Source organism: Equus asinus, chromosome 25 (assembly GCF_041296235.1).
Source record: "Equus asinus isolate D_3611 breed Donkey chromosome 25, EquAss-T2T_v2, whole genome shotgun sequence".
NCBI classification, from domain to species: domain Eukaryota; kingdom Metazoa; phylum Chordata; class Mammalia; order Perissodactyla; family Equidae; genus Equus; species Equus asinus.
In genome coordinates, this window is record NC_091814.1 from 40,043,409 (window position 1) to 40,056,745 (window position 13,337).

A 13,337-nucleotide genomic window follows, 5' to 3' on the forward strand; every position below is an offset into this window, starting at 1 on the left:
CAACTCCAGAAGGTTTCTCTGAACTCCACAGGCAGTAAAAGTTCCACTTCCCTCAGTATACTTATGGCATTCCTTGAAAACATTTAGCATACCATTTACCACATTATATTGAAATATCTGTGAAATATCCATCTCCCCCAAGAAATCACTACCCTAAGGAACAAAAATCACTTCATCTGTCTTTATATTCTCAGAGCCTAGCACTGGCATTTATAAGTATTCCATAAATGTTTTGGAAAAACAAATAAAAGCATAAAACTTTTATTCAACACCAATTATGTACATTGTGCCATTAAAAAAACGGTGAGACATGGTCTCTATCATACTCAGTCTAGCTGCAGAGATAGTCCACTTACATAAAAAAAGAGATCATTACAAATTTAAGAAACTCTAAGTACAATATGACTACGAGACAGGAAATGCTACACAGTTGAAAAATTGTAGAAATCATCAAAGTGGACAAGAAATCTTCACAGAGACAGTAAAGCTTAAGATAGTGGAGGATGGTACTCGCTACAGGGGAAATGGCCTGGGAAGAGAGATTAAAACCAGAATGGATGGATAAACCATGTTTAGAAGACAGTAATTACTCTGGCTAGGGAAGTTGGTTCCTATCAAAAATAAGGAGATATCACATGGCAGAGGTAGATGAGGGTCATTTTACGGAAGGCCAAGAATACTAGAATAAGGAGTTCAAGCAAGGGAAAGCCATATGCAAATGCTTTTCAGGAATAATACAGAAGCAATGCAAAAGATTAGTTGGCAAGGGACAGGTGGTGGGAGTCTGAAGGAGAACTAGAATTTGTTAAACATGTAAGTCTCTGTTATTTTGTTTAACACTCACAGCAATTTTATGAGACCACTGTTCTATTTAAAGATAAAGAAATCAAGACCAGAAATGTTGTGAGTTCAAAAAGAGAGAAAGTAGTGGGCAGTGTTTAAAAACCCAAAGTCAATGCTTTCTTCTTGTTACATATGAGAACTTCAGGCAAGCTACCACTTGGAAAACTATTTCAACAGTATGGGTATAAAGTTGACAGTGCTAGAAATTAAAAAGAAAACACAATAGAAAGGCAACATTTCCAAAAGGTATATGTGTGGAAGAGGGTAAGGAAAACTGGGAGAACTCAAAGATGACTACAAGGTTTTAAACCTGGGTGGGAGGATGAGGAGTGGCAGCACCAGTGAAGAAAGAGAAAACATGAAGAATAGGGTGAGAGGAGAAGGGAAAGGATTAAGAGTTTAACTTTTAGACTGCTGAGTTTGCTATGACAAAACACTTCTAAAATTAGGAATGTCCAGAAGGCATAGGTGCAAAATTATCAGATTAGTCAGTGCCAGAGGATAATTTTCACGCATTATACATAGCTAAACCTTATACAGTGCTCACTGTGTGCCAGAACCATTCCAAGCACTTTACATGTTAACTTGCTTGATCTTTATAACTCTATGGGATAGATACTACTATTATCCTCATTTTCCAGATGTGGAAACTGAAGTACAAGAAGCTTAAGTAGTTTGCCCAAGGTAACACAGCTAGCAAGCGGTAAAGCTGTGATTTGAATCCAGGCAGTCCTGCCCCAGAGACCATGTTCTAAATCACTAAACTGGACTTTGTTTTATGTATTATTTTATGTTTCTGCCTATTTCATTAAAGTTCATAAACTCTTTGAATGGCAGGCACGATATCTTATACCAATCTGTCTCCCCAGGACCTAGCACAATGATTTATACTAAGTAGATGCTTGATAGATTGTAAACAATGATGATGTGGTGATAGCAAAAGTCCTGTGAGTGGATGTGACTTCTGAGGAAAAGAAACATTGAAAGAAGAGAAAACAGAGGAATATAGGGTTATGCCTTTCTTTTTGCCACTGATAGGGTGACAGGAAAAGAAAACAAAATAAGAGGCAGGGCAATCAGCATCATGGAATCTCAGCGCTAAAAACAAGAGACAGAGCTCAAGAACTTCCCTTAAGACCCATGTGTATACATCATAGCAGCTACGAACTATGTAGCAATTAGGTACTTACTTGTGGGCCCAGTAAAACTACTTGAGGGTATATTCTCTTTTTATCCTCGGGGACTGCGATATACCTTGGCCAAAACTGGGACGGATGGATTAATGGATATGAGAGGAACAGAGAGAAACAGAGAGAAAGGAAAACAAAAGTGTGTCAGAGAGAAAGGAAAAACAATCAGTGGATGAATCTAGCCCTTAGGTCTTTGGTACCTTTGGAAATATCAATTCCAGTAAAGTGCTACAGGAAAACAGCTGTATTACAAGGGATTAAAGAAAAGTAGATGGTAAATAAAACGAAAAACACAGTATAGGGCAAAATTAAAATTGTTAGCCATAAAAGAAAGGTAAGGAAGGACAGAGCTTAAAGGGAAAACAGGAAAGAATGTTTTTAAAGATTGGCACCTGAGCTAACAACTATTGCCAATCTTCTTTTTTTTTTTTTTCTGCTTTTTCTCCCCAAATCCCCCCAGGTCATAGTTGTATATTTTAGTTGTGAGTCCTTCTAGTTGTGGCACGTGGGACGCCACCTCAGCGTGGCCTGACCAGCAGTGCCATGTCTGCGCCCAGGATCCGAACCAGTGAAACCTTGGGCCATGGAAGCCGAGCACTGGGGTCATGGGGCTGGCCCCAGGAAAGGATTTTTAAAAGAAACTGGAGATTGCTCCATAAAAGAGATTAGTAAAGCAAATAATTAGAAAGAAGACTAAAAGAAGAGAGACAGCACAAGTGAAATAAGGTTCTGGAATAATGGTACATAATCAAGAGCACAAGTAAAGAAGGGGATTCTGCAGGACTCAATCTAACCAAATTGCTTTTCTCTTTGCAAGACCTATACCAGCCATCAAGTCTTCAGAACTACCACTTACACATCTCTACTTCTCTGTCTATAACCTATCTTTTATCTAAGAAAAACTTAGGCCTGGCCAGAATATTAATGTCATATACAAAATGGATGTGAACAAAATTTTTAAAAATGTATTCAGAATAAAGAAGCTGTGAGATGTTCCTCCTGCCTGAAAAGTGCATTTGCCCAACATCCACTTTTAAAAGTACCATCCATCTTTCAAAGCCCAGATCAAGGGGCCAGCTGGGTGGCGTAGTGGTTAAGTTCACACACCCTGCTTTGGCAGCCTGGGGTTTGCAGGTTCGGATTCCGGGCACAGACCTACACACCGCTCATCAAGCCACACTGTGGCAGCATCCCACATACAAAATAGAGGAAGAGTGGCATACTTGTTAGCTCAGGGACAATCTTCCTCAAGCAAAAAGACGACGATTGGCAACAGATGTTAGCTCAGCGCCAATCTCCCTCAAAACAAACAAACAAAAACACCCAGACCAAATCTCACCTCCTCTAAGATACATTCCTCACCCCACCTCTACCTCTGCTGGAATCAAGTTCTTCTTCCCCATACTTACAGAGTACCTCTGTTTCTCTATCACGGCACTTACCAGTTCATCTGCTATTATAGTTACTTGAACGTTTTTCTCCAGGATCTCTGAGTTTCCCATAGGTAAAGCCCCTATAATTGTGCTCTGCATATAGTAACTATTCAGTAATTGCCAGTAAAATAAAACACAGATTAAAAAAAACATACATTTAGAACAAGTTTTTATGGGTAAAGCCTAAACATGGTAACTAACCAATTACTACCTAAGAGAAAACTGTTGAGAGAAGCCTAAGATGTAATCTATGATAGCCTGAAGAAGGCAAAAACGAGAAAATGAATCTATGCTGTGCATATATATCTTTCCTGAATATATTTCCTAAATCAGTGGTTCTCAACTGGGAGTGAATACGCATCCACAAGGAACGTTTGGCAATGTGTGGAAACATTTTCGGTTGTCACAAATGGAAGTGAATGATACTGACATCTAGTGGGTGGAGGCCAGGGATGCTGCTAAACATTCTAACGCACAGGGCTGTTCCCCACAACAAAGAATTATCTGTCCCAAAATGTTGGTAGAGTGATAAAGTTAAGAAATTCTGTATTAGTGAAGCAGAGAAGAAAAAAATCCAAACAAAACTGCTACCTTGTCTACCTGAGACTCCTAAAGTTTCCTTAAACAATTAGTAGTCACCTACTCTTCCCACTGACTAAAAACTGGGTCTAAAGGAGGGTGAAAGTAGCCTTCCTAAGCAGCTCCACTTACATGCTAACAAGAAAGGAGTGGGTTACAAGTTCTCACTTACCATGTAACAAGTTTGCCAAAACTTTATCCCTGTAGTTCCCTGTAACTACTAATTAGCCCTTCTTAGTTACCACCTCCTAGACCACTGATAAGTCTATCCACAACAACTCAGCAACTAAATTAAAATACAGCTTGATTACAAAACTTAAATGGCAATATGTGATGACCACATGCCAAAATACCCACATACAGATGAAGAATCCACTATCTGAAACACAAGTGAACAAGAGCAATCAGTTAAACAAACCTACCTAAACTTTCAGGTACTCATTCACGCCATCAATAACAACAAACGGCTAGTCAGGGTTAGAGATGTAGTTGGAGGCTGCAAACAGTATTTCTCCACTATTAAACAAACTAGCCCTTTTAAAGTCTGAACCACCCTCCAACCCAAAACTGCCTCATGAGAAACTTGCTGCACTAGTGGGTCCAGAATTTACTATTACATATCTTAAAAAACAAAACAAAAACTCAGCAATTGCTTCATCTACCATGAAGGTAGAACACAGCAGGTGTTAGAAGGCAATGAAACACAGGCTAGGACAGGAAGTATACATTTTGAATCCAACTGAAACCACAAGGGAAACAGAAATTAACTGCCAAAATAATTTAGCCAGTCAATATTCAAGCAGGTAGAATGCTATGAACACCATTATAACAAAAACTAGACTTTACAAGCCTCAAGAGAAAGTCACTTCTTTCAAACAATTTTACCATGTTTGGTAAATCAGCCATGTTTGGCTGGTTTTCTGAGACCAAAGCTATTTTTAAATCCTGTTGAAGAGGGGGGATGGGTCAGGGAAAGACTTCTTGATCACGTGCATTAATATCAGTATGAGCTATAGGATTTCTTGAAGCTTCTAGACACAGTGAATACCCAGCCCAGCATTACCAGATTCTTCCAGAAACTGGAGCCCACACTATTTAGTACACACATTCCTCCCAAATGTTCCCACCAACTTCCCGGTTCCTCTCCCCAGGCTAGGATAAGGTCCTGCTTGCTACTTTATCCAGCCTCATCCCCTCCCCTTATCTCCCTCTGTCTCAAGATTTATAGTGACAGATTTTATCCTACAACACACCGGATATTTTAATTAGTATATAAATGACCACCTTTTTTCTGCTGCCTCTGAAAACAACCTTATGGCTGTTATATTATTTCTATCTCTGGTAACAAAGTTTCTGACAAAGAAGCTACCACTGGAATGCAGCTTCTTCACTAACAGAGGTATCCCAAAAAAAAATTCTAACAAAACGGGCAATTTGTAAACCTTTCCTGTAAAGGGGTCTAACACTAGGGATCAACTTCAAGGGGACCTCTCTGAAAAACTTACAGCATAGAAAAAACTAAAGACAAAAGAGAGAACAGTGAAGGAAGGAAAAGAGGAAAGTTGGAGGAAGTACAAAGTATGAACAGCTGCCTCCCACAACAGCAGCAGATGTCATTCAGTGGCACCTGTGTCACCTTTTATAACCAGCTTTGACCTGTTTGGTATTCCCAACGGCTATGATGATTCTACTTTCTCATCTTCCAAAACAACTTTGATGATGTCTACCCTCTCTGGTACTCCAATACTTCTCCCACTCTTGCTTTCCCAACTTTGATATGTTAATTTCCATATTTCTGTTCTTTCAAATGCTGTTCTTTTAAAGTATGATATTATACCTCACCTACTATTTCATTGATGGCCTTTCCTCACCCTTCTCCTAGCATTATCAAATGAACTATATTCAACACACCCTTTTCTTTTAATCAACAGAGGTGTCAAAAAGTCTTTAAAAATCTTTCCATTTTGGCCAGCACAGTGGCACAGCAGTTAAGTTCGCACATTCCGCTTTGGCGGCCCAGGGTTCGCCAGTTCAGATCCCGGGTGCGGACATGGCACTCCTTGTCAAGCCATGCTGTGACAGGCATCCCACATATAAAGTAGACGAAGATGGGCACAGATGTTAGCTCAGGGCCAGTTTTCCTCAGCAAAAAGAGGAGGATTGGCAGCAGATGTTAGCTCAGGGCTAAGCTTCCTCGAAAAAAGAAAAACTTTCCATTTTGTCATGAATCAAAAGAGAAAATACTGATTTTTCCTTCAATTTGAGTAATAAATTTCTAATTATTCAGTCTTGAAACCCCCTATTTAAGACTATTTCTTCTTATAAAATGTAAGAAGATATTCTTAACTTATTCATTTGGATATGTCTTGTCAGTCTGCTATTTCAAAAAAATGACACTTCCCTTCTAACCAAAAAAATTTCATCATCTTTTCTTGCCCAGAATATCACCTTTTTTCCCATACAAAGGATAGGTTTTCTTTTCTTTCATCTCTGCTCTATTTCTACAACTCAAGACTAATTTCACTCCCTTGATGTCAAATTCCCTCTTTCTTCGCTTTACTGATGTTTCTTACCTCATATCCTCATTTCTTACTCTCTTCAAACTGCCGTGTTGCTACCTGGTTTGCCACCACCCCACCATTTCAATGCCAGACACCCTAGCTCACCTACTCTAACAAATTTATCTGGCTGAGACAAAACTAATTTTCACCTACATGAGGGAAGATCTACAACTATGCAGCTTCAAAACTGCCCAGTCATGGTCTTACACCACCGACAAAGGTAGGCAACAAAGCTCTTCCCGAAGCCAAGGTCACAAAGAATACCTACCCAACTCTCAACCACACTCATTCAGCAATACCCAGCATCCTCCTTGAATTGTCTATAAAAACCCACAGTTCCATTTTCATCAAGAAAAAGAATGTGAACATAAGGCTTCCCTGAAGACATTCTCCAGTCTCTCCACAGCAGACTTTAAATGGAATGATTATCTTAAGAAGAGGAAAAGGGAACTTTGGGCTGGTCAAGCCTTTCTTTATTACCTCTCCACCTCAGTCTCAGACTACTATTAGCCCTAAGACTTGCTTTATTTACTTAGGACAGATGTGCAAGACTGAGAAAAGTCTGGTGTTCAGGAATCTTTAAGGGATTCCAGGTCCTATGCCTGTTCAATTTTGCCTGTTCAACTTTAGCTGGAAAATACAGGTTATTTAAATATTTTGTTCACTCTTATTCTTTTCCCCCTTCTTGAGAGAACTAAACTCATCCTGAGCCGTCTACCACTGACTCCACAACCTAAGGATAAGTCTTGCCTACCATGTTGATTTACAAAATATAAGATACAGTAAAACAGAAGCCTCTCAAAGCCAACTGATCTTCCCATTAAAATTACCACCACTCTCTCAATCTGCTTTTCATCATACTTTTCTAGTACCATTGCCACCACCTTATTTCTGGCCCTAACTGCCCACCATTATACTACAGATTCATCTTCCTAATACATAGCTATGAACATGTGAAGTTCCTTCTAAACAAGTCATCTCAGATTCTCTACTGGCCACTTGATGATATTCAAGAACCTCTCAAATACAGGCACCTTATCAAATCGGCTTTCCCTGATCACTCTGTCCATATAAAACAGCATAGTCCTATCTTGCTTTATTTTCCTTCCTAGTACCTGTTAACACCTGATAAACATATATGTTTATTGACTGCATCTTTCTACTAGAATATATCTTTCCATGTTCACTCTTTTGTTCACCACTGTATCCTCAGTACCTAGAATACATAGTAAGCTCTCAATATATATTTGTGGAAAGAATGGATGAACCCAGATATGTTGCACAGAGCACAGATAATCTGGAGTTAGAAAATCTACATTTTGAGTTACAGAGCTTCCACATACCAGGTATATGATCCTCAAAAATTTTAACTTCTTTGGGCTATACTTTCCTCATCTGTAAAAGGAAGGGGTCAAACTTAACAACCTATGAAAAACCTAAGTTTTTCCAGCTGCATCACCAGATATTCTTGTTTAACTGGACTGAACACCTCACCTGACTCCGGACCTCCCTATCCACATTTCTCTGCTCAGTATCCTTCCATTTGAATTCCCCTCTTCCCAATCCACACCTGTCAGGATATTGTTTATCCTTAAGGTCCATTTTAAGTGCCATTTTCTCCTTGAAGCCTAATAAACTGTAAACTCTCTAAGAGGAAGGTGGAGTTCTTAATTTTCTATTCTCAGCAGTTGGTACAATGCCTCTCATATTGGTGATCAACAAAATGACTGATGAATCATAAGCGTATGAATGAGCAATGAACAAAGGAAGCTCTTCCTGATTCCCCCCAGTTGCTCAGGTAATCTCCTGCCTTTGGACTCTTAAAACATTTGGCATCTTTTATGATACTTACCTTATTCTACTCTGTGCTGTTATTAATTTATTTGCCTAATATACACTAAACTGCAAATTCTTTAAAATTAAGGAGTGTCCTAATGGTTTCCATATCCTCCCTCTACAGCATCTACCACAGATCTTTGCCACAGCTGCACTTAAGTTTATCTGATATGTTAAACAATAAAAGGATAATAGAGAAAAAAAGGACCTTGATATCATTCCAACTACCTTATAGTCACTGAGCACACATTTTGTGTGGATCCTGTCCCTGTTAAACTGAGGCAATCAACCATAATTCAAAGATCTCATTATTCTCTCCTCTCCACACTATGCTTAATAAAACTATTACTTCCATAAGTAGAATAACTACCCTCGTGTTTCACTTACTACATACCTTCTCTTGCAATATACATATAGGGATCTGCTCACACATCAAGACTTTCACTTCACTAAACAGCTAAGGTGACTTTTCTGCTCATTTCAGACTTCTACTCCATTCAAATCCCTCTTTCACAAGGTATGAAACTACTTTTTTAAATATCTTCCCATAAGCCCGCCTTTCTTAGTTCTGCTCCTGAAAGACAAAAAGGACCCATTTTAAGGTCTTCCTTCCCGTTTTCTAAGCAGTAACAAATCCCCAATTAACTTCAGGCTCTAACCACCTTTTCTCTGCCATCAAGACTTTGACCCTCATTTACCTCTACTTCCAAGCTCACATCCTGCTTCCATGGAACCTTTCTGGCTGCACAACAGCTGATCTTTCCATTCATTATGCTCTGCGATCAGGTACTTGGTTCCAATGTGTCTGCATCTTCCCCCTCCTAAAATGGGTATCAATCGCCCCCCTCACCTCACCCCAGACACACATCACCTACTCACACACACTCTGTACCAATGAGTCACTCTACCTCGGACATACAAGTTCCTTACACCACTCTTAAAGAATGCACGACTCTCAGAATGATGTCTTCCGACTACACTGATTCTAACCCAGTTTCTTCTGGGGAACCCAACCCCGTCCACAGTACCTCCCTCTTTCCTCACTTCCTCATCCATTCCCCCTCTTTATGCCCCCACTCCCACGACACCAACCAACTACAGATGACATTATTCCTCAGCACTTCCACCCCGAGAATGAAGAACAAACTCCAGCTTCCTGCAGTCTCCCCCTCCTCCCTCGCCGGCCACCCACACCCCCCAGGTGTGCTGGCTTCCACCGCGTCTTCTCTTCGTGCATCGCTCCAACCAATCCCACACCAACCACGTTTTCCCTCGCCACCGGGATGAGACTCCACACCCACCTCCACTCGGGGTCGCCGCCGCCTCCCCGGGCGCCTCCCCCACCCCTCGCCAGCGAGCCCGCGACCCCGGGCGCGCGCGCACACACCTCACACTTCCTTAACCTCCTTCCCCGCGCCGAGATGAGCCGGCTTCGCTGGAACTCAGCCTGGCCCGCGGGGGCCAGGTACCCATGTGTGTGCCCGCTCCGCCCCCTCCCGCGGATTCCCTCGCAGCCCCCGCCTCCCTGCCGGGGAAGCAGAGGACACGGCAACTCCCCCGCCACCCCGGACATACCATCTCTGTGTCTGTTGCTCCATGCCCCAACCCTCGGCCTGCTCCCCCCACGTATGGGGCCGGCCTCGGCACTCACCGGAGATACTGCGCGCTCTGCAGGCTCATCCTCCGCCGCCGCGTCTTCCCGCGAAGCCTCTGTGGGTCTCTCAGGCTCCTCGGAGCGGCCCCGCGGCACCGCGGGTGCTGGCGGCCGCCGCCATCTTCCTCTCCTCCGGCTCCTCCTCGCTCGGCGGGGGGGTGGGGGTGAGTGAGGCGAGGGGGAGGGAGCGGGGAAAGCTGCTCTCGCTGCTGCTCCGGCCCGTGGGGCGCAGGGACACTCCGACCCGGGAGGGGGGAGGGGGAGGGAGAAGGGAAAGGGGCGGGGGGAAGAGGAGGGAGAAGCGGAGATAGGAAGTGGGGGTCCCTCTCGCGAGAGTTCAGCGGCCGGTGATTTCCGCCTCTCTGTAGCGCTCCCTTTGGGGATCTGCTAGCTGTGCGGTGCTTGTGCGGCTGCTGAGCGGCTCGCTGGAGGCGCTTGACGGCTGGCGGCCAATCCACCCCTCTCCTCCCGCGCGAGGGGGCAACCCCAGCCTCACTGGGAACATCGAGCCCAATTCGACCGGGAGTTACACTCAAAATCTTCCCCCGTCTTTCCACTCCACCCGATTTCTCTCTTCCTTTTTCCTTTCCTCCACTCTTCCCTACTGGAAACGCCGCCCCTTCCTCCTACAGTTCCGCCCCTAGTCCCTCGACTCTTGTCTTCCCTCGCGCCCTAGAGAGTGACGCTGAGGACCCCCCCTCTTTTCCGCGTCCCCTCCCTCTACACGCTGGGAGACTGTTGGAGGGTATGGGGTGGAGCCCAGGGAGGAAGAGAAAGGAAAGCAATCGGATTGGATAAGCAGCTGCCATGGCAACTGGAGGCTGTAGTTGTATTGTCATAGTAACCAATGTGTGCGGACAGGGTGACCCTCCCTGGGCGACTGGATTGTCGAGAAAGTGCCCAAGGTTCCCCCTTGGCTTCCCTTCCATCCAAGGCCTCCCCCAGGTTGGGAATCTGGGTCGTGCTCCCAGGCGGTGAGGTTCATTTCCTCCTCCCTTTTCCCTTCCCGCAGCGATAGGGGAGACCCCGAGGCATTCACCGTGGGCTTTTCCACCGGCCTGCGGGCGGGAACCACCTCCATACTTTCCTCCCGGGGCCGGGCGTGGAGAGGGCCTAGAGGCTGGCAGGCGGCGGGCCGGAGCAGAGAGGGCGCGGCGGCGGCGCGGGGCGGCGAGGCGGGCGAGGGGTTTCCCCACAACGGCCTCGGGCTCCGGGAGGCGGGATCCCGCCAGGACGGGGTCCCTGAGGGAGGAGAACGGCACACGACAGCCGCGATCCCTCGCCTGCCGACAGGGACAGCCGACTTCTCCAAGCTGGTCGACCCCTTACAGAAATCCCCCCAAACCCCACCCCACACACACCCTAGGCGACCGAGCCTCCTCGGAGTTCCCCGCGTGGCCTTCCGGAGCCACATCCTGCCGCAAGGAGGCCAGAGCGAGAGTGGGAACACATCCTAGGGGGCTAACAAGTGGTTTCCCAGCATTTAGAGCCAGGACGTCGTGAGACGCTGACGATGGCCATCCCTCTCAGAGACACCCCCCCGTGGGGGTGCCGCTTGATGATCACAAGCAGACCTCCGAGGTCCTCCCTTCTCTGCAAACTTCCTCCTTCTCTGATGCGTCTGCAGTGTTTTGGAACGTGTCTCTCTGCATCTTTTGAGCCGGAGATGAAAGCGTTGGGTAAAATAGTATCACGAAAAACCTAGATGCTGGCGCGAAGTTCCACTGAAAGGCGTCTAGGAAAAGGATTTTAATACTTAGAGCAAATCTTTTTGAATATCTATTATGTGTATATTTTGTGTTTGGTTTGGGGCTAAAAAGCAGGAATAAAGAATTGGGTCAATAATAATATGGAGTGTGTGAGAAGTAGCTGGAGAAATCGTTGTCCTAATGGTTTAAAGGAATGATTTGACATTTTGCAAATTATGTTTTCGGTTCCTATTGTGGAGTCGTTTAAGCAGCTGTCCCAAAGGACTTTAGGATATGTAATGGTATAAAACCTTCCAGGAATGCAGCTCTCCCTGGATAGTTAAAAATCAGGATTTTAATGGGCTATTTTGGTCTGGCTCCATTTGGGTACCTGGATTCCTGCTATCTTCCGTGCTAGGTGAAGAGGCGCTTTCAAGATCCTTCCCTGAGGTTGCAACTATTAAAAGACTGGACCAGTATCTATTTGGAATAACAGTATAAATTTGAGGGAAATGAAAGTGCAGGCTACTTTGAAATAAGTCCCAAAGACAGAGTATCATTAACGAAATAGAAACTGAACTATGCCCCTCCCGCTGCAGGCGCCTACTGTGATGGCAGTGTGACGCACGTGGTTGCAGCTGTACAATGCCCCCTGTCATTGCTGCACCAACCATTTGCCCGCTCACGGGAAAGAGAGCCACCTAGTGAAAGATTGTTCCCATCTCTGGTATAGGATCCTGTTTTTCCTTCAACCCTTAGAGCCCAAGGATGGAGATTACTACTACATATTCCCTAAATCCCCTACATTTCTTTCCTGAAATTTATTGGTTAGATTTTTTAAAAAGATTTTAGAATAAAAACTTTATGTAAAATAATTAGTAATCATCATAATAACACCTTTTATGTCTGTGGCTCATATCTCCAGCATAAACAGTATATGAACATATAACACTCCTGATAAGCAATCTGGGAAAATATTACTATCTTCTCGTTTTGGAAATAAGGGAAGTGGAATCAGAAACATGAATTCTTTTGTTGTATTGTTTACTCAGTAAACATTTACTGAGTACTTATTATATTTCAGGCACTGTCACAATGAAAGAGACATAGTCCCTGTCTTGGAGGAACCCACCTTCTGGAAGAGATACCAGAGAGTAGATTAGGATGCAATATGATGAGTGCAGTAATTAAGGTAAAAACAAAGTACTTCAGGTACACAGATGAGGGCCCAAAGTATAAATAATCTTTGTATTTTATGGCAGCTTTCCTAAGAATTTTATAAGATTCTTCAATAGCTTTACAATGTCCCTCGATAGAACTAGTCATATTTACATTTTACAGGTTATAAGACATTGATGCCCTCGTGTGACAATAACTTTCAAAAATCAACAGTACTCAGAAAAATTATGACCCAGAATTTAGATGTTGCTTGCTGTACATTTTTCCAATCTCATCTCTTTCTACTGCCCCCCTCATCAACAGATTTGCAGAATACAAGCATCTTCCTGCGATAGATTTTATTCACTTTTTTCCCTAGTAGATATAGATTATAT

The 13,337-nt window shown here is 43.7% G+C and overlaps 1 protein-coding gene across 11 annotated transcripts in view; it reads right to left on the reverse strand.

The window, feature by feature from the left end:
• The window catches only part of SMG7 (SMG7 nonsense mediated mRNA decay factor), an 82,874-nt gene extending 72,169 nt beyond the window's left edge, over positions 1 to 10,705 (reverse strand). For 3 of the 11 annotated variants that reach the window (XM_014850293.3, XM_070497704.1, XM_014850289.3), the window contains exon 1: positions 10,094 to 10,239. Coding sequence is in view for 4 of the 11 variants with exons in the window: in XM_014850290.3 (XP_014705776.1) it covers positions 10,094 to 10,122 (29 nt within the window). In the remaining 7 variants the exon portion in view is untranslated. Of the gene's footprint in view, positions 1 to 10,093 lie in introns of all 11 variants that reach the window. The other 8 variants (XM_014850290.3, XM_070497705.1, XM_070497708.1 and 5 more) reach the window with 8 other exon arrangements.
• Between the last annotated feature and the right edge of the window lie 2,632 nt (positions 10,706 to 13,337).